The following is a 26120-nucleotide window of genomic DNA, read 5'->3' on the forward strand; positions in this document are numbered from 1 at the left end:
ATTTATGTGCTAATACTTTAATACTTTTTTATTTACATCAGTTTGTTATGCTATATGCCATCTTGTGTGAGCATCTGTTTTCAGTGTAGAATAATTTGCATACATATGTGTATGCTTGAAAATCAGAACAAACGGTTATACCCAGAGTTTGTTTCTTTTTTAAAAAACAAAGTATTTCTTTATTATTGTACAAGAAAATAAATAAATAAATAGAAATTGATTTAAACTTTCTGTCCAGTGTGTTGGTTTATAGAATGTTGTTCACTTGTTCCTTGGAGAGAGAGAAATGGGACTCATATCACTGAGTAGAGGCAAAGTGTTGCCACTAAAAAGACAATGGCTATGTTCATGTAACACACTCTGGTAAAAGCTTCAGGGAAGACCCACCCTTTCAGCTTACTCCATTACCAGTACAGGCTATCCACCACTTCTTGAGTGCAGGAAGAGATATTTTCTCCACTCACTCCCAGACCATCACAAATACACCACCCCGCCCCACATGTTTTGAAGCTCCATTTCAAAACTTTTTCTGGCCCAAGTCATCTTAAATCTTACCAAGTGGATAGTCTTCAGTGCTTCCTTCTAATCTAGTAACAGCCTCAACTCCGATTGGCTACAGCATCTGGTCTGCTCCCTTCCCTCCAGGGACTGGTCACTATCCTGTACAGCCATTTTGTCTTGGGATGTCCAGCTTCTATGTTCTCTGGTGGTCAGCATCTGCCTTTTCAAAAATCAGATTGCAGTTGATCCAAGAATGGGCTGTTAAGTCAATTAACTTTCTTTGGCCATTTTTTCTTGCCTCTTGAAGAAGCTTATCACTTACATCTCCCAGTGGGCACCCTTTCAGGTTCTGCCCAGGGTGGAGGAAGCATGCTGCCCTTGATTTCCCATCTTCTCCCCACAGTATAGTAAAGCTTCCCTTCCCTTCCTTTTTTGTCCTTTAAATCTTTAGGTTGTAACATAGGCATGCTGGGATGAAGCTATGCCGTTGCAGTGAATGCTACTTCACTTCTGTGAAGCACAGCCATCAGTTCTTCCTTGCTACGAAGTTTTCATGGACCTACAGTGGAACACAGAACCAAAAGAACACCTATTCCTTTTGCTTTAATCATAACAGCACTGAAGCAACAATGGAATGGAAGTTGAAGTCCACACATTTTAAAGTTCACAAGGTTGAGAAATGCTGCTTTACATTTTAAAATAACCAGTCCAGTACTATGTACAAATGTTTTGAAATTGGCTTGTTTCAATTTGTCATAATTCAGATTAACTATAGTTTATGTTTCAGATGTAAGCCTAAACTCTGCTTAGTTAAAAAAAGGAAACAACAGCTTCTGATTTCAGCTGATGCACATAGGATTCAAACATAGGTTAGCATTGTGTCCAGATAAGGCAGCATCAGGATGTTGCTAAGCATAAAATCAGTAAAAGAACAGCAAGGTTCTTGAATCAAAATACCATATTCTTATATGGACTTGGTTGTCCACTTGGTTTCCACAAGGTTGAGAAACACTGATGTAAACGAAAGCTTTGTAATTCCTCCCAGTTCCACCAAATGAAAAGAAGGGAGGGAGATATTGAATAAGTCTATATCAATAGTTTATGGGTATGCCCAAACTTAAGCCTACAAAAATAAGCAGCTGGTCTTTTTCCTAGCATGAAGATGTAAAGGAGATAGGGGAAAAATCACCTTCACTTCTCTGTATTAAATGCCATCATAGAAAAACAAGGCCTGTAAAGACAAACTTAGCTATTTTATATGTACAGAAAGAACATGCTTAAGAAGCCTATTCTATTATTTTATCTCACCTCCCCTTCTCTCTCAGGAGAAAGTATAGTGGTAAAGGTGTTGGATTTGGGACAGCGAGACCCAGATTCAAGATCCCACTTGACCATGGAGGTCACTGAGTGATGGGGGACCAGTCATTCTCTCTCAGCCTAATTTTTATCTCACAAGGTTGTTGCTGTGAGGATAAAATGAAGCTAACCCTCCAAGCGACACTGAGGTTTCAAAGAAAAGGAGGGATATAAATCAAAATATATAATTAATACAGATAGCCAGTAATATAATAAACTACTAAATGGTTAGCCATATATTTTGGAATCACAATGGCAGCTTATTCTGTTAGTAGAAGCAGGAATAACTAGAAGTATATCCACAGCCCTGCTGGATATATACTGCTAGGGCAAAGATGGGAAAGGAACAACATAATCCTTTTTTTCCCTATTCCAGTTACTTAATATTTCCCTTTCCTGTTGGAACCGATGAAAGGAAAATGTAGGTGTGTTTGCAGACAGGGTGAGCTTCCAAAATGTTCCCCAGCCTGCCTTTTTTTTTTTTTTTTTTTTTGGTGCATTCAAGTCATTATTGACTCCTGGTGACTGCCTGGACAAGTCCCTGCAGTTTTCTTGGCAACATTTTTGGAAGTGATTTGCCATTCCTTCTTCCCAGGGCTGAGAGAGAGGGACTGGCCCAACATCACCCAACTGACGTTGTGTCTAAGGTAGGACTAGAATTCATAGTCTCACAGCTTTTAGCCTGATGCTTTAACCACTACACCAAACTAGCTCTCTTTTTTCTTATACGTCTGCAGTATCAAAGCTCTGCCATTGGAGAGGTGAGGGCCATTGAAGCTTTCAATCAGGCTTCAATCTCTAATTGCTGTGTGCTAAGATTGGTATAAATCTTTGAAGAAGACCAAAATAGATCCCAAAAGACCAACTGCCATAACATGGTGAATTGTTGTCTCACCTGCCATAGATAATGGGAGATGTAGTCCAGCAACATCTGGGGGACCATAGATCCCTCACCATTAGGGTAAATGGTAATGGAATGGCACTTCTGCCAGAGCTATATAAATACAAGGAAAGGAAAAACACTGGCTTCCATCCTGACAGTTGGTTTCTGCTAGGACCCACTGAAATAATTGTGAGTAGTCATGGCTGACCTCTCACTAATCTCAGTGGGAACTAAGTAGAATTTTATCTGGCTCCAACCCATTTGTGTACCCCCCAGAGGATACAGCATAATGTTAGAGTTTAAAATTGTCCTTTGCCACTGGAGGTGGGTCACCAAACAAGCCTTCCATTTTTTCCATTTCTTTTTATAAAACTGAAATAGACACTTACAGAAGTTGTTAGGTGGGAAAAGGCATTTTACTCTTCTAGTTCCTTTGTTTCTACAACAAGCCTTCTACACATGTTGAAAGCAGACCAGTGCAATGGAGCTTGCCCCTGCCACCCAGTTCTCTATCCAAAAATGGAACAGCCTATAAACACTGTATCCCAGGAGTTTAATCTGTGCAGGCTGCAAACTTAAACACAGCAACAACTATTCAAACATATTAAGCAATAAAATACTTCTTAATATTCCCATGTACTTCAACCCATAGAATGGTTTGTATCAGGATACAAGACTACTAGGGCATAGACTCTCCATCAGATTCATTTGAAATGGGAAGGACTGTGCTCTCACAAGTCCTTTCACAGGTTTCCCTCTCTCAAGAAACCAAAAAAAAAAAAAAAATCCCATTATTTGATTTATATGACTATCTCACATACATGACCCTGGGCAGTGCACAACTTTAAAATAATAATACGTAAAATTGCTAAAATAAACCCCAAATAAAACACACAGCTGCCAGAGAATCATAAAAAGCTCTCAACACAGCTGGGACTGTGAACCAAGTCACAAGAGGGCAGTAAATGTCTTCCTCTGCAGCACTTTCAACCAAAACTACTAGATATGATGGCATGTCTGATACTGCTAATGCCCAGACTGCATTTTTGTAGCATTTCCATGCTTTCCATTTACTATTCGCATCATGAACAGTTGTGTTCGGATGACATCAGATCTTGTCAGTCAGTAGATCCAGAGGGCATTATTTATGCCTTTGTGTCAGCAGAGCACAGTCTCAGATGCACAGATCAAATATGGAACAAAGACCTCCAACCGGCCACAAAAGGAAGTGGGGGACTGTCACTATCTACTTCTTGAAAAATGTGCATTTGTTTTGACAATTAAAAATGCATGAAGACCCAATAAAGGTTGTTTCCTGGGCGGATGGGCAGTTTTAAATCAACATGCTAGATCAACCAACAGCATTTTTATTTTCTAGGGGGCATTCTGGTAGGTAAAGGGACCTGAAGGCACCTCTATTACATCAACCTGCCCCACCTGGTCAGGCAGAGAGGGCATGCTGCGGACCCTGTCAGCAAGAGAATGTCAGCTGGCAGGGCCCAGGAGGAGAGCCTTCTCTGCCGTTGCCCCGCCCTGTGGAATATTCTCCCCCCAGAGGTGCGGTGGGCTCCTACCCTCCCAGCTTTCTGGAAAGGATTAAAGACCTGGCTCTGCCAGCTTGCATGGGGCGATAGGAGTTCTAATCGTCCCTGACAATGCTCCCTGAGTTATTTGCCAATTCTCCATTGTTCTTGGAATTTATTTATTAAGATTGTTTTTATATTATTTATGCCTTTGTGTCAGCAGAGCACAGTCTCAGATGCACAGATCAAATATGGAACAAAGACCTCCAACCGGCCACAAAAGGAAGTGGGGGACTGTCACTATCTACTTCTTGAAAAATGTGCATTTGTTTTGACAATTAAAAATGCATGAAGACCCAATAAAGGTTGTTTCCTGGGCGGATGGGCAGTTTTAAATCAACATGCTAGATCAACCAACAGCATTTTTATTTTCTAGGGGGCATTCTGGTAGGTAAAGGGACCTGAAGGCACCTCTATTACATCAACCTGCCCCACCTGGTCAGGCAGAGAGGGCATGCTGCGGACCCTGTCAGCAAGAGAATGTCAGCTGGCAGGGCCCAGGAGGAGAGCCTTCTCTGCCGTTGCCCCGCCCTGTGGAATATTCTCCCCCCAGAGGTGCGGTGGGCTCCTACCCTCCCAGCTTTCTGGAAAGGATTAAAGACCTGGCTCTGCCAGCTTGCATGGGGCGATAGGAGTTCTAATCGTCCCTGACAATGCTCCCTGAGTTATTTGCCAATTCTCCATTGTTCTTGGAATTTATTTATTAAGATTGTTTTTATATTATTTATGCCTTTGTGTCAGCAGAGCACAGTCTCAGATGCACAGATCAAATATGGAACAAAGACCTCCAACTGGCCACAAAATACAATTTATATTGTATTTTAATTGATTTTATCTCTGCTATAAACCGCCCAGAGTCGTTTCAACAAGATGGGTGGTGACAAATTGAATGAATGAATGAATGAATGAATGAATGAATGAATGAATGAATGGCTTCACTTTGCTCAATGTTACATGGGCAAGGGAATCTGGTAGGCAACAAAGGCACAAAGAAGTCCATGAGCACTAGTTACTTAACTGTATCTGAAAAATCCTGAGTTGAATTCAACTCCTAGTCACTACCTGGATATTAGGTCTGTGCACACTTTGAGAATGATTCTAGTACTTATAGAGCAAGCACAACATGCAAATAAACCAAGAAGTGCAAAGTAAAATCCAGTTTCTTTCAAAGCAAGTTCCCTCAGGAGGCTCAAACTTCATTTGCAAGGATAAGAACTATGCAACTTCTGAGTTTATGAATGCTTTGAAATGGAGTCATCTAGAAAGTCTAACTGGCTGTGCTCAGACAACAAAACCAGATCAAGAGCCAGGAAAGAGCTGGCATGATATACAAACACCCAAACCTAGTCAGCATCCAGGTTAGAAAGGATTGGGTTTACTCCAAAACAGCTCAGAGATTAGTTGTGGTTAAACTAACCTACCTCTGTTAGCTATGTCATGTGAACTGGGACAGCAGTAGTTAAACAAGGACTACCTGTAGCCAGGTATGCTAGAGAGGCTAAGAAACCAGGTAGGCCAAGAGATTTTGTTCTCTGAAGTGAAAAATCAGTCCAGAGTTCTCACTTGAGGCATACATTGTCCTACTTTGGACTCATTATACAAAGACCTAACTCTCTGGAGAAGGCTCTAATGCTGGGAAAAGTGGAAAGAAAGAGAAGAGGATGATCAGCAGCAAGGTGGATGGACTCAGTTACAGTGGCAATGGGTACACCGTTGGAAGACCTGAAAGACCAGGTTAGGGATAAACTGTCATGGAGAATATCTGTCTATGTGGTTGCTAGGAGTTGAAAATGACTTGATGGCACATAATCAGTCAATCCTTCCATAAAAAATGTAAACTGGACTTATGGTTGAATTTTTGCCAAATAGGGCACAGGGCAGTCTGCGTGGCACACAGCTCTTTTGTCACACCCTGTGGCTATCATCTACCATCTGCTTCACTTTGCCTAACAATATGACTGGTCCTGGACTGCCTCCATCTATTACTGTAGTTGGTATTGTATGAGGGAGGAGACTCTTAGCAAGAGGGGATCTGCTACTGTAATAGGGAAAGTCTGCGACTCTTAGGAGGCTATTATTATACTGGGGAGGTGGAGATTCTTACAAAGCAAGATATCTATTACATGCTTAACACCTTATTTTGGCTTTTTACACACAGCATTAAATCCATGCAAAATGCATTTGTGAAACAGCCACTTGTAAGTGCGCATACAGACACTATCTATGCAAGTGAAGGCTGGCAGAGTGTGTGTTTGCTTTGAGCTGAAACTCCCATTTCAAAAGTACACAGCAAATATTTTTGTATTAGCTTTGCTGATGAAACATTATTGTGCAGGAACAATTGTAAACAGTTCCCTGCCATTCTAGGGTAACATTTGTCCATTAGTTTAGCACTGAATGATAACTTAAAAGAAGTTATATATAATGTATATATATGGATAGAGATATGAGTGTCTCATGTTGGAAAGGTTGATGTGGCTCTCACAAGGAATGGTTATAAATTTTACTATTCTTTATCTATTTGGATAACACTGGATAAAGTATGAAATCAGAAAAAAATATTGCTTCAGCTATAATAGATTGCCAATTGTCCATATTATAAAAAGAAAAGAAGAAAATGGAAAAGAAAGTCTGTCGGCATAGTATTACTGTTTGGAAGCACTCAGCATATGGCTCAAAGGCGACATTTAGGATTTACAACACTCTGCAATTTGATCTACCAGTTGGCTGAACATCTCTGTTTGATTAAACTCTCTCCGTTGTTCTTTTTTTCCCCCATTTTGACCAAACCTGAAATCTAAGGAAAACTAATTTTCAGGGGTTGAAATAGTGTAACTGTCAAATGTTGTAATGGTGAAATAGCACTACTGTCCATGAAATGGTGTAAGAGGCTGAAATAGTAGAACGCTAAAATAATGGGAACCCCCCCCCCCTTTGCCTCCTAAACAAAGCATGGAAGTAAGTGGAAGTTGGTATTTTATAAATCAGTTTTCTATATCATAGGGTGCATGCCCAAAATCAGGAGAGCACCAATCAGTAGTCAGCCAGGACAGAGGCAGCAAATGGAATCAGTGATGGAGTAGCGAATGTCATGCCCATGTAGTTTCTGCTTGGTCAAGAATTCATAAATAGCACTTTAACTGAATAGTGGGGAAGGGCCTTTAATTGCCACGGGAACTAATTGTTAGAACAACGGTGGGTGGGGGGAAGAACTGTTGGAAAATCAGGCTTTATTTTCCTTCTTCTTTTGAGTTAGAATAATGACATCGAGATGACTGTGCATAAAAGCATAGACTGTGATTTTGAGAAAGACTGAGGACAAACACTGGGTTGAGTTTTGGGCCCTTTAACATTTTTGGGTGCCTCTCTCTAGAGATGGGATATGGAAACAGTGGAGTTTTTGTAATATATTGGCATGATGGAAATGTGTCTTTACTGATGTTCAACCAATATATTCACAAAGAAACAACATGTGTTTATCTTTTAATTATTCATAAAATTAACTTTTTTTCCATTGTTAAAAACAAGTAATAAGCTTTCAGTGATATCCTTACAAAATAAATCAAATCTAACTAGAAGTGCTATACACTTGAAACTTCTCAACATAAAAAGATGTGTGGTATATGTTTTACTAAGTTTTAAATTACATTTAGCTCTTAGCCATGCTGGCTAAGAACTCTAAGAACTGTGGTCCCAATATACTGTATATGGAAGAGCCAAGATTGCCAAGAGCTGCCCTAACATGAATGGCAGTAATAATAAAAGATTTATAGGCAGAATACTAGAAGCCTCTTAACAGAGAATTCTCAGAACCCTTAGCAAACTACACTTTCCCAGATTCTTTAATGAAATACTGAAATCTATACAGTTGTACAATCAATACAAAATTTCTACTGTGATATGTTAGAAGTTTAGAAAATTTATGAAATATAACATGGTAATTCTGTCTACTGATGCCACTGAACTTCTGGTTATCCACATGTTTAGGAATGTTTGCTAGAGCAAGGACTTTGAAACACATGTTTGTTAGTGGTTAGGTAATATTCTCTAGGTGGTGAAATTGTGGAATCAAGCACAGTTAGCTGGGCTGGTCAAAGAAATGGAGCAGGATAAAATAATAATTAAGCTGTGTGTGGCGGAGATGCAAAAGGGGCAATTTTATTTGCTTCAAAATACTGGCCTCATTGAGGAACATAGGTTTTAGTAACAGATACAGGGCCAAGTTAGAACAGTATTCTCAACATGCTAAAATGAGTTTTCCTCCGTCATATGTAGTACCTTTAACCAAGCACATACTTTGTATACACACACAAATTGTATATCTTGCAAAAATTATCCAATTCTCAAATGCACGATGGCAAGCGAGGGTTATGTTCCTGTGATGGATAGGGAGATTAAAGTCATAATGTCATTTGAAATGCAATTGGAAATATGGCCCACTGAAATTAATGGAAAATATTTTAAATAAACTACATTGGACTAAAATGCAATGGCCTTTGACAAGTATTCAAACCAAAGCAGTAGGGTTTGTTTGTTTGTTTTTGCATAAACCTGAATCACAAGCCATAATTATTGGATGTAGCAAATTTACACAAAACAAGACAACTACTTTAATAATTCGCAGTTTTTGTCAGCACAATATTCTTAATTTGAGTCTATACACAGAAATCTTTGGACAAAAAACACAAGCTTGGAGATAGATAATTCCATCAACGTAAGAACAATACTGAAATCAAAACAACAATACAATAGTAGCTGAAGCTGTATTAGTGTATACCCAAAATGCTTGACCAGGATTGCCAGCATATCTGCCCTTCCTCCTACATCTTGAGAATCATCACAAGGCAAAGGAATTAAGCAGCTGAAAGTTCTCAGTTGAGAGCAGAGCCAGACTTAAGTCAGCTTTTCTTATGAGCCAAAAGCAATTCAAACCATCTGGGCCTTTAAGAGAAGAATGGTAGGGTTGGATCAGTACCCATGGCTTCTCATATGATTGGTGAGGCCACCTTTGCCAAATGCTCTTCATGTGTGGCAGTCCAAAACATTAATGCTTCTTTGAGGCTAGTAGACTAGAAGCCATGGCTCTATTTCCAAATGGGGCAAACCAACTTATCTAGTGGGCTAGGCCAAGTGCAAGCAGGAAGCCTACAATTTCTATAATAGCACTCACTGTCCCTTTACCATCTGGCAAGCCAAGATAGGTCATATTTACAGTGTGGAAAGATATGGAACTCAGCATGCTATTTATACCTTAAAAGTAAACCAACATTACTGAAAGAAAAGAAAGGAGGCAGATACTTGAAAGTTGTCAATATTTTAAATGCTAGAACCTCTATTCTGTGGGATGTGTCATACAAGACAGAAAGCAGAACATTTTTTTTTCTGGGAAAAAAGTGCGAGAGGGGGAAGTGAAGCTACACCTTTTGATTTCTGCTTTGTGATCATACGTGGCAACTCTAAATAAAAAATTGCAATAAAGCCTACTTTACCTCTGAACAGGGGTGATCATAGCAGACTTGAAAGAACAAATTAATAGGTAGAGTGGTTGACAGAAAAAGAGCAACTATTTTCTGGAACCTAACATAACAAACATTTGTTAAGCTAAAAGGCCAGGTAGCATGAATTTGCAACCACTGAATCCTCCCTTTCAAGCTACATGGCTAGCAAACCACCCATTCATAGTTTGAGTTAAGCATGCCACCCAAGACCCCTTCAACACTGTGAAGGTTTTCACTCCCTGGATCATCAGAAGCATTGGAAGAGGTGGAGATTATAAAGAGTCAAAGAGAAAGGGGAAAGGGGAAAGAATAAGATGGCAATCACTTGATAGAAAGAAGGGCAGAAGTCATAATTCTACGTGTCTCTTTTCATGTCATTTCATTTTTCTTATTTTCTTATTCTCTATATACTTTTTCCCCTCAGTCTTAATCTTTTTTTCTTAATCTTCTTTTAATTTTATATACTTCTATTGCACTGAAAAATTCTAATTTTAAAGAAAAGCATTGGAAGAGGTGGGGATTAAAAGGAGTCAAAGAGGAAGGGGAAAAAATAAGATGGCTATTACTTGATAGAAAGAAGGGCAGTAATCATAATTCTACATCTTTCTTTTTTAATTTAATTTAATTTAATTTAATTTCATTTAATTTCTTTTGTTTCTGTTTCTTATTTTCCATACACTCTTTTTCCTCAGTCTTAATCTTTTCTTCTTAATCTTCTTTTAATCTTGTATAATTTTATTGTACTGAAAAATTCTAATTAAAAAAAAAGCAGCTTTGGAAGAGGATCACTGATTTAGCTTTCCTTTGGCTGACTTGAAATGCCAGAAACAAGGAGTGAAAATCACTGCAGTAACAAAGATCTCTCGTCCTGACTCCATTCAGAATTAATGAGTGAGGAATCTAGTAGTTTGAAATTTTGCATGCTTGCTTCTCTGATTCCTAAGAGGAGAGAGAAACTGCCTAAGCTTTCATCGCTGTTTCTTAGCAGAAGCTTCAAGCCCCACAAAACTAGCACTTACTTTACCAGAGTCAGTGACCTGTTCAGGAGTAGGGGGGACGGCAAGATTTCCCATTAATGGAGAAATAATTTTACATTGATTTCAATTATACCATCGCTGAGCCAGAAATAAATCAGCTGTCAAACACTGCTGACATTGTAGGAACACAATGATTTGGAGCCATTTCCAGTGACTCAGAATTTATATCTGAAAGACCCCTGAATGCAGGATACAAGCTTCCTCTTAAATCAAGCCTAAAACAAACCATGACTCTATTTTCTGATTTGTTCTAGGCAGACGCAGTCCACGTTATGTATTCATACTACTGCAAAGTTTTAATTCCATTATGGTTTATTATTTTCATATGATCTGCTTTAGAGTAAATGTTCACTTAGAAAATGGAAATATTTCTGTATACTAACACAGTAACATGTAAATACAGCTATAAAGGAGCACAATATTTAACTTCTAGGAACACAAAGTAACAGGCAACTTTTAAAAACAGTAACTGAGGAACCATAGGGAATAGTGGAGGATAAAAAAAGCCTACACAAAGTCTATAAACATTCCAAATGTGAATCTTTATCTCACACTCCTGTAAATTATTATTATTATTCCATTTCTATGACTTATTTCCAACATGGACAATCTTTAAACAAACCAGAGAGAAGTGGTTTAATAATTTTGCCCCTTGAACGGAAGGAACCAAAAGTTGCAACTGGTCTTATCTCAAAGAGTTTGTCTTGGAAAAGAACGTATTATAAAAATAAATATGCTCTAGCCCAACAGGTGCTAAATGTATCAGGAGAAATAAGTACAGGAAGGGAAACGTGGTTCTCCTGTATCATGAGAAAAGACCCCTCATTCTAAACCTGTTTTGTGTAAAAGGCACTTGGCCCATGATATCAAGAGGAAAGTCCAGAAAGGGATTTTCTGTGTTATCACAGCTGATATATTGCAATCATCTTCTTTAAACTGTTCCATCTCCCTAAAGGACAAAGAAAAGCAAATGTTGGCTAATGTTAGTAATAGTTTAACATTTATATAGCATTTGACTGCAGTAAAAAATCCAGGTAAAAATTACCCCATATGCCCAAATTTAGTAGCTCTCCTTGATACCTAAAAGGTGGGTCTGAGGGCCAAATTCGAATAGTCCCAGGGGCCACATTTGAAGAGTGGACCATGGCCAAAGTCAAAGTCAAATAGCTAACCAAAGAAGCAGTATAAAATCTACCCCAAGCAGCAGAAAAATCCAGCATCTTGACAAATTCCAATCTCACTCTAACTTGAATGCAACAAGGAACTGAAACTTGAGTTCTTGTATTACTTCTGATGACTTCTCAATCAGTCTCCAACTGATTGGAGAATCACCGAAAAAGAACCTGCTAGGTTAGCAATTTAAGATTTGAGGAATGCCTCTTTGTACATTCCTCAAATCTTAAATTTTGAGGAATCTTTGAGAATTAGAGTATTAAAATTTGTTCAGGAGGCTCTTCTCTTGTCCTGCCATTAGGAACAGCATATTATGTAGAATTGTGAAAGAGGGACATTTCAGCAGCAGCATTCAAATTGTGGAATTCCTTTCCCTCCTTGCAGACACAGCTGGCACAGCATTATTTGAAAGTGATACTTAATCTGGCTTTTCACCCAAGCATTTGCATGTTGGTGATGGCAACTTAGGAGCCGTGCTTGCAGGACACACTGAATCATAACCTAGCCAAATACATTTTATCCATCATGTTTGGCAAACCCAAATTATGGTTCAGTGCATTGTATGGGTCCAGAAAACTGGAATGAATAGATGAAATAAAAATCCACAGGAAGTATATCATGCACACATAGCCAGTATTTTTATTTTATTCTAGATTTTATGTATTGGGCTTTATTATTTAATACATTGTATTCATTACTTATATTCCACCTCACCTCTTAAAATAGGTTGGGTTATAAATATTCTGATAAATGAATGAATAAAAAAATCATTTGCTGGGAACTTGTTGCACCCAAAAGATATACTTTTTTTCTGATTTTTTTTTTCAATTTCCAGTTTCTACTTCATCTTACAGAAGATGTAATATAAGAAGCAGGATAGGGCCAGGACATTGCAAAGCTCACAGCTTCTGTTTATGATTTACCACTTCGTAAGTATATACTGAGAGTAGGTCTACCTCAATCATCTTGTTATCTAAGGCAAGCCAGCATCTCCCAGCCACTACTCAATGCCATTTATGAGAACTGGAAGTTGAATACGATTTCAGTCATGGTGACAGGAATGTCCTCCACTCCACTCAGGATAGTTTAGAGGGCATGCCCAACCATTCTGTGCTTTTCAGCCTCTGTCAAATGAGGCAGAAGCCTCACTCTGCCTTACAGTAGAGAGCAATCCTGCTCTTCAAACATTTCCTCCTGTTCTCCATTCAGACCCACATATATTCTATGCATCTGCAGTTACATCGTGAAGATATAACACAGATGCATGGTTCCCATCTTTAATTTTTAAGAAGATTTTACAGCTTATACTTGGAAAGCAGTTAGTCAATACTCTATCTCATGAGATCAACATGATCAGGGGTATTTTAATATTCTCTTCACTTCCAAAATGGTTGTGCTGTCAGGCTTCCCAGGTAGACCAGAGAGGAAACACAACCAGGTGAGCTAATTCTACTTTATTGTAAGGCTACATTAACAGAATCTTGCAAGTCTGAAAGTACAAATCTCCCACTGTCTCTTTTACAGCCTGAAAAGTTAGGGAGGGTCCCTTCTGACCTCTTTCTCTACCCATTATGCAGCTGATGGCTATACCCTCACTTATCTGACTTTTCCCTAGGCAGCATCTCTTCGCCCCATTTCTCAAGGTGTTTCTAACATACCATTACATCTACTGAGAATTGTTCCTTGTTTTCTTGATTAGGCTATAGGAAGACTAATTGATCAGGAAAAGACAAATTGCATCTCTCTTCTATTCCATGGGCTCTTCCCCACATTCCAGTAATGTGCTTCCATCCCATCCCAGAGATGGGAGGAAAGTGGAAAACCTTGTCCTCTCAGCAACCCCTTCACCATGCCTTGAAAATGAGGTCAGCAAATTTGCCACCCTCACATGAGGGTAAGGGTGGTGGTTTTGACCACTGCTGTCAGGGGCTGGGAAGGAGGTTCTGTCCATTTTCTGCTGCTGCTTCTTTCCACCACACTCCCCAGGAATGGATCCTCCACCACCTCTCACCACAGCAATCTCAATGTTTCCCAGCAAGCATGGAGGTAAGGGCAGGGATTGATGTGGAAAGAGATGGCAGAGGTTACTGGTGGGAATATCAACCTCACAGATTATGTTTCCACATGGTCAATATTGCTACAGGGGTGAAAAATAAAGAAAAGAGCTCTGATGCTCTTCTTGATCTGGCTTCAGCCTGCTTCAGTGGCAGGATGGCCCAGAGATGGAGACTCTGGTGTGAGGACATGTCCTTAATGACTAGTAAGTAGGCTATCTCAGAACTGGGCCAGGAGGTGCTTTGTGAATTGCCTCTTGGACAGAAGCTCGGTATACAGAAATTAGAAAGAGAAGTTTTGTATGAAATGAGATTAAGCATTACCACATATTAATGGATGCTCAGAATGCCATTAAAATAGAACTATAAGAGGCTAGTTTAAGAGCTAGGAACTGTATATGACTGACAAACTAAATTATGATACAAGTAAATAGTAGGCATATGGACATGCTTTACAGTATCTACTGATTTTGGCTTTTCTCATGTGTATAGATTTGAAATACTCTTTTAAAAAGTCTGATAAATAGCATGTAACAATTCTGCAAAGTTCTGGAAGCAACTCGCTTTTTGCTCAGAACACTTCTATACAACCTAGTATATTACAAGCCACAGGTAAGGCAAAGGGGATTATGTTGTTCAGCTCCAGCTGAAGTACCCTCTCTGAATATAGAATAATAGATTTAAAAGTCTCATTTAGGCCACTGAATCTCATTCTTCTCTGTGGAGGGATAAAAATTAAAATATTACTAAGAGATGGCTGTGCAGCCTCTGGTTGACATACCCAGCGAAGGAGAGACTTTCAGTTCCCTAGATTCCACTGTCAACCTGAATTTACCACTAGACATTCAAAGAAAAACTGCCTTGTATTGTCGAAGGCTTTCATGGCCGGCATACTGGTGTGGGTCTTCTGGGCTGTGTGGCCGTGGTCTTGAAGTTTTGTTTCCTAACGTTTCGCCAGCACCTGTGACCGGCATCTTCAGAGTGCAGGAACACAGACAGGAGCAGTTCTGTCAGAGAACTGCTCCTGTCTGTGCTCCTGCACTCTGAAGATGCCGGTCACAGGTGCTGGCGAAACGTTAGGAAACAAAACTTCAAGACCACGGCCACACAGCCCGGAAGACCCACACCAGCCAAAAACTGCCTTCTTGCAAATTTGTCATAAGTGGTTAAGAAAACACAATAAGCAAACAATAAGCAAATCAACACACAAAATGAGAAGCAGGCATACTGAAATATGGACGTATTCTTACCCCAGAGCACCCACAACATTTACAGTCTCCACAGACAGTTCCAAAGAGACCATTGATTGCCTGAATGGCACACAAGAGCAGTTGAATTCCACTCATTATCAGCAGCAGAGAGAAGAGTGTCAGATTCCAGGGCACAATGGATTCTGGTGACTGGCAACGGTTCCATAAATTATGATCCCCAAGGTAATCCCTGTGGGGGAAAAAAAAGAATAGTTCTCTCTTACAGAAGCCATTGCCTACATTTTATGTTTACTTTGCTAGCTCATGTGTGCCATAATCTAGGGTGGATCTATGCACATCATAAAATAGTATTGATCTAATGGTACCCACTGGGTTCTGTGGGGAATAAAACCGATACCCATTTGAGAAAGGACTAAGCTGTATCTTGCTGGATGTAATGGATTTCCAGAAGCACGTGGGTAGTGAAATACCTCCCTCCCTCTCAACAATTTTTTTTTCAGAAATGTTCCCATACGGTCTGCATGGTTCAGTTTTTTAAAAACTCCTTTGGCTACACTTTTAACAACTTTAAGTTATGAAAGATCTAGTCCAACAAATCTGGAAGGAAAATGACTAGTCAAGGAAGCGCTGCTGGAATGGAACACAACAGGAATTGAAAGTAGGATCCTTCATTGTTAAAGTGTGATGTTCCACTGCCTCAACGATTCATCAGAATGATTTTCTTAATTCACTTATTAATAAGAATTAAATAGTCCGGTAAAGTTTCCAAGGGAGCTAATGAAGGCAAATTAATAGGAATGAATGAATGAATGAATGAATGAATGAATGAATGAATGAATGAATGAATGAATGAATATGCAGCCAGAGCTAATTATGTTCACACGGGTTGCTAGATACAATGACAGGGGACTTGAAGCTATTATCAATAAGAGATAAGAATACTTGGTCTTTGAAAATGATTATATCCCAATATTTCTCACACATTTTGAGGACTGAGCGTAACCCAGTGGTCCACAATACTTGCATAGTACTTTTGTGAGTTCATATGGGAATAAGCATTTCTTCTAAAATTACCTTATTTTGTCAGATCAACAGAACTCAGATAATGATAACTTTCTACCAAATGGTCCTTATTTAGATCTTTAGGAATGATAAATTTCAGGAAAGGTGTTAGCCGTCTATAGTTTTTTCTGTGTTATACTGAAGCTTATACTTTTGCCATTCTATATTTTTTGCTATGGCTTCTTTTCTATATCCAAATAACAAATCAATCCAGAGTTATCACTCAAAGCACAAACAGACTCAAATTATCATATTTTGGACACATTATACAAAGACTTGGGTCTCTTGAGAAGTCTATAATGCTGGGAAAGGTGGAAGGAAAGAGAAGAAGAGGGTGACCAGCAGCAAGGCAGATGGACTCAATTGCAGCAGTGATGGCTGTACTTTTGGAAGTCCTGAAGTGCCAGGTTAGGGGCAGATCATCCTGGAGATGGTCTATGTGGTCACTAAAAGTCAACACTGACTTATGGCACATAATCTTTTCTATACATTCTTATGCATTTTTTTTTAAGTGAGATTACAGCATGCCTTGCCACAGCTATCCCCAACAAGATGCCTTCAGTTTAGGTGGACTACAATTCCCACCCTTCATGAGGAAGCTGTAGCCCCACACATTTGAAGAGCATTGACTGAAAAAGGGGGTCTTTCAGTAACATCAAACACTGTCAATCACGTTGCTACATAATGACTACATAATAATATATAATAATAATAGTAAATAATAACAATAACAATAATAATAATAATGTTAAAATATCTTACCCATTGTTAAATGGATAGGCCCAGTTGCTACTATTGTTGCTATCAATGTTACACTTGGGGCCTTTGTTCAAAGCCACAATTGACACAATAAAACTGTATCCAGCACCCACAATTCCAACTGCTGCAAATATGATAGAAGTAAACATCTGCCAACAACAAGAGAAAAGAAGAGCTCAAACCAATGCCTAAAGTTGGCATATTTACATAATTACCTGGTTTATTTTACCCACAAATGGCATATGAAAAAGGTAAGAAATCACTGTCTCTAAATCTACTGAAATTCCTCAGTTCAAGGACCATATGGTAGGTCATGGCAGATGGCATGAACTCTAAATCTTTAGAAATTAAATTCAGTGGACTAAAGTAGTTGACATGGCCTTATAGAAGGCTGAGCCTTGTGACCTGCTCAAGACCTTAGTCCAGAGCTTTTAACTTTTAATTTGCTTTTAATGAAAGCAACTTTATGTCCCTTTCTCCTGGGGGATATAGCCAAATATTTGGCCCCCTTTATTTCCTGAATCTGATCACTACTTGCCAGTATTTTCAAAAACACTGAAATAATTGTTAAGACAGCTTGCCCAGCTTCCAATGCCTTGAGTGTAACCCACAAAGCCGCATCAAATTTTGCAACTGGATTACAATTTTAAATCTAGCAGAAGAGAGAAATTATTAAGTATAGAGGGAAAAACCATACAAAGTCTAATTATGAATTAACTCATTACAATCTACATTCAATTTAATTAAATCAAGTTTTATCCTGGTCCCAATCCCTTTGGGGCAGTAGCATCGGGGGGAGGGTCAAAAAAAAGACAAGCTATGTCTCTGGAATCTAGCTAGTTAAGAAAAAAAGGCAGCAACTGGAAACCCTTTATAGACTTTTTGTGTGAAACAGAAAAAAATGAACTTATGATTTATGGTTTTGATGATTAGACAAAATAGATTATAGAGAAAAAAGAGTTATGTTGTGACCCTAGAGCAAGAGGTAAATTTATAATTGTACTTATAACTGCTGTAAAGAAGATTGGAAGCTACTTCTTTGTATCTTCTTTCTTTCTTTCTTTCCTATTTTCTTTTAACTTTTTTTTCTTTCTTATACTTTTAGCTCTTTTTTTCTTTTTTCCCTTTTCTTACTCTATATTAGTTTCTATTAGTTTTTATCTTCTTTCTTAAATTTTTTAATAAAATTATATATATATATATATATATAGAGAGAGAGAGAGAGAGAGAGAGAGAGAGAGAGAGAAAGAGAGAAAGAAAGAAAGAAAGAAAGAAAGAAAGAAAGAAAGAAAGAGAAAGGAGAGAGAGAGAGAGAGAGAGAGAAAGAAAGAAAGAAAGAAAGAAAGAAAGAAAGAAAGAAAGAAAGAAAGAAAGAAAGAAAGAAAGAAAGAAAGAAAGAAAGAAAGAGAAAGGAAGGAAGGAAGAAGAAAAGGCAGCAAAATGATCAAGGGGTAGAACGGTGATACATGATAAAATTATGAATGGGATGGGGAAAATGGATAGAGAAAAGTTTTTTAAAAAACCTTTTCCTATAATAATACAACTGAGAATCATCCAACAACTTATTAGCAGGAGATGTGGACTTCTCCCCATCACATCATTGCTTTATGGAATTTGCTGCCGTCCTAGAGCTCTCAAAATACAATACGCATCTTAGAAATCTAAGATTATATATTGCTGTCACTGAATGGAGCCAGGTGAAACCATTGCATTCAAAGAAATTCAAAAGCTTTGCAAAAAAAAAAAAAAAGTTGGGGGGAGGTACACAAACCATTAGGGATTTTGTCAAGAATAGAATCTGGAAAATCAATATGAGTCTATTTTCAGAAGTAAAATCCAAAATGTTTTTTTCTTAAGTATTTCTTTGGGTGGGGTGGGCAAAAATGGAGCCTAGCTAGCAAGATGGTCTTGAACACAGTAATGTTTTTGTGGTGATGAATGGAATATATATTTCCATCTTAATCGTTACTTAGAGGTTCTTATTGCTTCTATACTTACAGCAAATCTCTTTCCACAGTTTTCATTTCCACAGCACCCACAACAATCATTATTTTTAAGACCCAAAAAGACCAAAGCAGGAAACACCATCTGGAGAAAACAGAAAATCACAGTGAGGCATAATCATTCTCTATTTAGTTGCATCTAATCTGGATCCTGCAATGCCATTTCTTTTCTGAAATGTCATCATTGCAACCAGCGGGTTTACTACTGTGTAAGCAACAGGATCATTCTAATCCAATGATGCTGTCCACCAAAGCACAATGAATTGGAAAATGCCACTGAATGCAGCAGGAATTACTTCCAAGTTTAATTGTTAGCATTTGACTGGAAACATCCTAACACACACAAACACAAGGAAAGTCAACCAGTAATATGTTTTACAGAAACATGTTTATACTCATTTCTAATCTGCATTGGCTACTGCTCTAACAAAATAATGCTAGTCTAATAAAGTGTAGTCTGATTCAACAAAACGCTGCTTATATGTTTATTCACCAAGGACATCTAGATATATATGTTGTTTTTACTGCATCATCAGATAAGCATCTGTTTTCTTTATAACAGATTTAATTCATATTCAATTTATATTTTAATTTCAAACCCGCTTATTCAGCAGATTATAATTTAATTCCAATCATAGGTTGTAACAAACTTCTGTATATTGGCAGATGAACTTCTATAAAGCCTGTAAACTCAATATGATAAAAAGAAAAAGAACGGGGTACTTGACGTACTCACCAGTACACCAGAACCCAAAATTCCTCCAAAGTACCAAACTTCATCTGAAATATGGTCGCTGGTTTCAATTGTTCCCCCAGGAAAAAATAACAAAATATTGGCGAGAATGCATAATAGAGCTAGAGGAATGAGAGTAACTCCAAGACACTTGGCACACCCTCCACAACACATATTTCCGAAATTGTACTGCAAACTCCACTAGCGAAGGTAAACCTTTCCTTGGATCTTGATTTTATTTTTAACAAAAGCTTCTTATAGTTTGCCTCAATCCACTTGTGTTTTGGATCCCACTTTCTTTCACAGAGTTCAGTCTGCCAGCAGCCCAAAGCTCTGACAATTTATAAGCCTAACATTGTCATGATCTCATATTTCTGCATCTCTCCCGCCCCAATGAGATTATGTTCGGAACAACCTCTGAATTTGTCATGACAACCAGAAGCTCTGTTAATATTCTACCAGCCTCCCCAAGACAGTCAGTAGTTGGAAGAAGATTATTGTAACTCCCCTTCCCATTGATGGTAGAATATTTGAGCCAGTGAACTCTCTCTCTCATTAGACTGGGAAAAAAGGAAAAGATTTCAGACTCTTATCCACAGTACAAATAAAAATGAATGATTAGTTCATGTACCATTAAATTACTCACTAATTTCACAGAAACCCCCAATATAACCCAGTGTGGGTGGCATACTAATAATTTATTGATCTTTCAAGGAAGAACAAGATAAAAGCTGTAATAGCAAAGAATAATAGGCAGATGACACATGGAAACTGAGTAAGCAGATCAAAGGTTTGTTAGTCATTTTCTCTACATGGTTCAATAAAATTTTTATATTGAAACAGAGGCTGAGAATATGCATACATTTCTTAAATTCTATTTCTAAAGATTAGGACTACGACCCTGTGGAAACTTCATCCTAAGTAAATACAACATGGACAATTTGGTTTATGGTTTCAGGTCATGTATCAAATGTGTGTGTTATGTATGATTTATTCAACAAACCTTATTTAGGCCAACCATGAGTTAACACAATGTATGTATTTCTACTTCTTAATATTACTGGATTCATTCCAGGTTGGGCTGCTGCATGTTTTTTCTTTACTTAATCTGTTAAGATTAATATGTTTTCATATTACCAAAATTTCAGTGGATTTAGCCCCACTTCTTAAGCAACACCACCTGATTTATGCTATAATCAGTTCTTTGTTGGAAAACAATTACAATATTTCTTCAAATTCATCAGTTTCTCAACCTTTCATTTTCTGCTATGTTTGTAGAAAGAATGGAACATTACCATGAAGAGAACATTTCTCATTTTTTTAGATGAAAATATAGCTTGGGAGAAGCAGGGCTAAATTATATTTTGCTTTAAATATAAAATGTGATTAATGGATGATAGCAATATCTGAGCTTGTATCTTGATTTAGTCATATTTACTATCGACACACTGAGCATGTCTACATGATACAGTCATCCAGCTACTTTTTCATTGCTCTAATCTTAAATAACATATCAAAACAAAGTCAATCCTGATTGGCTAGGTAGCAGCAATGTTAGATAGCATCCTAGCTATCTTTGAGGTGGTTGGCCAGCTGCTACTCACTTTTTTTTCTTCCTCCCCAATGTAAAATTGATGTGTTGGCCCAATCAGGATCAGAGAAGGGGGGAGGAGGGAGATGCTGTCCCTGTTATGCCCCCTCTCTTAATGTCTATGAAGATGTGTGGAGAAAAAAATGGGAAGAGAGGCTGCAGCCTAGCAGCCTCTCTGGTCTCCTGACATAATGTCCAGAGGTCAGAAGGAAGAGCTAAGTTCAACTTAATCCTCACTCCTGGAATCTGAAGTAAGTAAATTTATGATGAATCATACATGAAACTGTGATGAGCTACACCTTAATCACAATGGAACCTATCGTGTGGGTTTGTATGCCACACTAGTTTAATAACTCATCCAAGAATGTTAAATGAATTGAGCCATTGAAGCAGTGAGACTTAGTTTCACTGATTTCACCAGATGTTTTAAAATTGGTTAAATGTTGATGTTCTAAATTTTTTTCTAGCTTTTATATTATGCATTTTGGTGAATTAATTCCTCTGGGCACATTACAGGTGAATAATATGTACTTGAAAATCAGAAACATTATCTCTGACAGAAATAACAGCTAAATGACCAATGAGAAGTAATATTTTTTTAAAAAAATTGATTTATTCTTAGTATTCTTAGTATGCCCAATAACTTTGTGCTATAAAGTTTTGGTTCTACTTGCACTTTGTCTGTATTATTATTTCATTTGTGCAAGGCTAAATCTGAAATAATTCCATATACGTCTGTATTCTGCATCTCGAGTGTATTAGTACACTATATGTATCTCCTTATTGGTGGGGTGAATGCAACAGTATATTGACTTGCAAATTAGTCTTTAGGTTAGAGATCCTACTGTTAGGCTTCATCCATTCAGTACTGAAACTAGAAGCTTTGCAAACAGAGATTCGAGGACATATAATATACTCTATTGGAACTGCCAGTTAAACCATTTAAAAAATAAATCTAACAATTGCTAAGAATAAAATACAACCTATATTTATAGGAAAAGCAAGGCTCATTCTTGCCCCTCTTTCTTTCACCAGTGTTAAGTTACAGGCTAAGAGGCTCCTGCTTTGGGACCAGAAAAGAGTTGACCTATCTCTTATTAATGTGACAAGACCATTCTGGTTTCAGGATGTTTGGTTCTGACCTTGCCAGACTTAACTCTCAGACAAACCTTGCATAAAATGTCATGAGTAGACCTGAGATAAACTGAATGTTGCTTGCAGTTATGACATATTGGCCAAAATATGCCAAAAATTATTGGCATTGTCCTTACCATTACCAGGGAATGCTGCACAGGTCATGGATATGACTGAGGCTGGTAACCTAAGCAACTGCTCATCAAAAGTGTTCCATCCTAGGTGCTATGGGAGACATCTCAGCACAAGCTGGGTGCCCAAGGTCACTATTTTTCCTATCTATGTTTACTGCATAACACAAAGAAGGCTGGGCTTTTTAAAATAAGTTCATTGATGGAAGCCACAATCAACCAGCCAACCTCTCCTTCCTCCCTCTCTTCTTGACCAGGTGAAACTGACAAAAAGTTTTGCCCATTTTAATTCTAGTCCCAATGACAGGAAGAATGGTAAAACAATCCATTCATTTCCTCTTTTTAAGCAGTCCCCTGGCAGATGCATCAGATAGGAAGATGCCAAGTATTAGGAGCAGTCAAAGAAGGGGAGATTATACAAATAGTCTACCAGTGAAAACCACATGTCAGAGACCCAAACATGGAAAAGAAACCTATTGGTGCTTGCTTTCCTGGCCAAGTGGAAGGATAAGGAATCATGGAAATCCATCAGTCAGGGCCAGGGTAAGTCTGGTTTGGACAACACACAAGGCCATCCCTGTGGCCAAAGTGGCAGAAGGGACTGAAATGTAAAAAAGTACTTAAGCTGGCTTCATTTCCACTGTTTTATGCATGGAGTCAAGGCACGTAAGGATGTAGTATGGAAAAACCTAGTAAAATTTAGTTCAAGCTTGATTTCTGGTGACTACACAGTCATGGTCATACAGTTATCTTGGCAACAATGTAAAGTAGTTTATCATTGATTTTCTTCAGAGTATTGTTTTCAATACTTGCCCCCCCCCCTTTTTTTAGATCAGATCACACCAGTGTATCTTCTGAATATAGACACAAGTACATATTCATCTGGGAGGACGTATGTGTGCATGTGTTGCGAAGTATATCACAACCAAACAGGATATTTTTACTTATCCGTGTTTTCTACTAAATCCCAAGAATAGAACTTCTGACTTTGGAGAGATTAGTAATTATGTTTATTTTGGCAAAGATAGGAATTTGTGAGTGACCACTGAAAGTTACACACCAGCAACCTGTATTAATAAATTAATGATTCATAAATTAGATCATGCTCCCGTCCCAAGGGAGCAGATGCAGCAATCTGATCTGCTGCTGCAATTTTTTTGTAAAAGATATCTGCAATCCACATTTTGATTGTTGCTTCAAATGTACAGCAAGTGTCCTAAGGTCAGTACATACGTTCATACCTGCAACTAACACATCTGATTAATCCCTGTTATTACGTGATGACACATTTGAATTTATTTATATACTTACTGCCCTTAGATCCCCTCTTTTCTCTAAAGGTACACGGGGGAGGGGTATTCTCTCATTTTATCATCTCAACAATACAGTAACCTAGGAGGTAGATTGGGAGTAAAAATGACTGACTTAAAATCAACCAGTGATCTGCATGATTTAGTGAGGATCTGAACCTGGATCTTGCTGCTCTGACACTGCAGTACACCCCACATCTGAAGTTGATCATTTTGTTGAATCAGAACTGGCTATGCAAAGTCTTCCTCCTTTAAGAAATAAAAAAAGCACACGTACATCAGCAACACAATAAACCTTCTTATAGTGAATATTTATTTATTTTATTCAATTTTGATAGCTGCCCATCTTGCAAAGTGACTCTGGGAACAAACATGATTTTTAAAATATCCATATAAATAACAAGTAACAAAACCAACCAACAACATATAACAAAAAGAAAGCAAAAAATGGGAACTGGGATAAACCCATCAACTACAATTAACAAAACCTCACAGGCTCAACTAACATTCTGACTCCCATGCCTGGGAGATATCAGACCACTGTCTGGTTAGCTCACAAGCATCTACTCTAACGTTCCTCAACCTGGTGCCTTCTGATGCTCCGGACATCATTTCCCATAGCATCCCATCAGGGCCTGACCAAGTCAGAGGAGGACTGGTCTACCTTACCTGGCAGCAAGCCTCTGGAACTGGGCTGGACACACTCTGCATGCAAAACATGTGCTGTCTCACACAGCAGTGTGAAGAACCATGGTCAATCATGTTGAGTTAACCAGACCATTGTTCCTCCTCTGCATAAGGGATACGATCCATGCAACTGATTGTCTTTACCGAAATAGCTCTGAAGAAGGCATTACCATGACTGAAATGCATAAGGCTTGTCATTAATTTTACAAAATACATTTTTTGCTTGTGCCTCTTTCTGCCCTGAATAAGAACAATAAGAGCCCTGGTGCAATGTTCACTGTTGGTTAAGTCCCACATTCCAGCTGGTTAGTTATTTTGTTATAGCACATAGTCAAACAAGCCCTTACTATAGTATCTTAAAGGCTAACGTATTCTTTTATTGGGACCTAAGCTTTTGTGCTCATTTCACTGGATACATGAAGTGCATTCGTTGCAGATACATGCTGAAACACATGTATGAGTGGAAGGGAAGGAGAGCAAAGGTTAAGGTAAACGAAAGCCACAGAATGCAACATTAATACTATTTCTATGCACATATCTTTTACAGCAGTGCTTCTCAACCTTAGCAACTGTAAATGTGTGGACTTCAACTCCCAGAATTCTGGGAGTTGAAGTCCACACATCTTAAAGATGCTAAGGTTGACAAACATTGCTTTACAGTAACTGATAATATGGAGAACCATGCTATCCAGTGTAAAATGCTCTAGGGATGTTGAACTACAACTTTAATCATTCTCAGAGATGGTCCTACTAGCTAGGAAAAGTGAGTGTCTATCACTTCTGAAGCATGGCAAGTTGGGGAAAGACGATGTAGGGGTCAAAAAAATCCATGCCTACTACTGCATATAGATGCCAGACCACAACATTCTTCTACTGCAGAAAATACATTTTGAGGAACTGGGGAAAAATTGCCCCTGGACCTCACATGGAAAGGGAGGTCATAAGAACTATGATTCCATATCAGAAATACTCTAGAGAGATCAATATTTTCCTTTCAAGGCAGTAACATGAATCAGTTAAACTATAATTCTGTTACTTTGATTTTTTGGGGCTTTCCTGCACACCCTTGCTTACAGGGCCACTGGCTAACAATGAGCAAAAACAATGGTGCAAAAATATATTTATTGATGTAAGGTGCAATTAGAAGCAGAGTGATGCAGAATTCTTTTGAAATGGAAATACAGGGAGCCGAATTGCAGACATCCACCCACCTTCGGACTTTTGCAGGATCGGAATGCTAAAAAAACAGCCAGCACGTGCTGTCTGGAGGTCATGCATGTTAAGCACGTCAAATGATTCTGCTCAAATACTTATAGCATAATGGATGGCTCAAATCTGCCTTCCTTAAACAGATAAAAGGCTAAAGCAAAGACTCATTTTGTGACTGACACTTCCCTGGTCAAATACGTCGCAA

General features: G+C 38.4%; 1 protein-coding gene across 3 annotated transcripts; it reads right to left on the reverse strand.

The window, feature by feature from the left end:
- Positions 1-567: 567 nt before the first annotated feature.
- Positions 568-26052, reverse strand: TM4SF4 (transmembrane 4 L six family member 4). 3 transcript variants are annotated; one of them, XM_088132257.1, is made up of 6 exons: positions 25918-26052; positions 24179-24268; positions 19116-19205; positions 17121-17266; positions 15336-15525; positions 568-717 (listed from the first exon to the last, which is right to left on the reverse strand). In XM_088132257.1, exons 2-6 carry the CDS (start codon positions 24215-24217, stop codon positions 583-585), a joined length of 600 nt encoding a protein of 199 aa, XP_087988383.1. In that variant the 5' UTR covers positions 24218-24268; positions 25918-26052; the 3' UTR covers positions 568-582. The 3 variants fall into 3 exon arrangements, with proteins under 3 accessions (XP_087988383.1, XP_025031515.2, XP_007442367.1); XM_025175747.2 differs by lacking the exons at positions 24179-24268; positions 25918-26052 and adding an exon at positions 19857-21091; XM_007442305.4 differs by lacking the exons at positions 568-717; positions 24179-24268; positions 25918-26052 and adding exons at positions 11718-11807; positions 19857-20911.
- Between the last annotated feature and the right edge of the window lie 68 nt (positions 26053-26120).

Source organism: Python bivittatus, unplaced genomic scaffold, assembly GCF_059951505.1.
Source record: "Python bivittatus isolate LINGU-HERP-01145 unplaced genomic scaffold, Pbiv_v1 ctg000980_np1212, whole genome shotgun sequence".
In the NCBI taxonomy this organism is placed as follows: Eukaryota; Metazoa; Chordata; class Lepidosauria; order Squamata; family Pythonidae; genus Python; species Python bivittatus.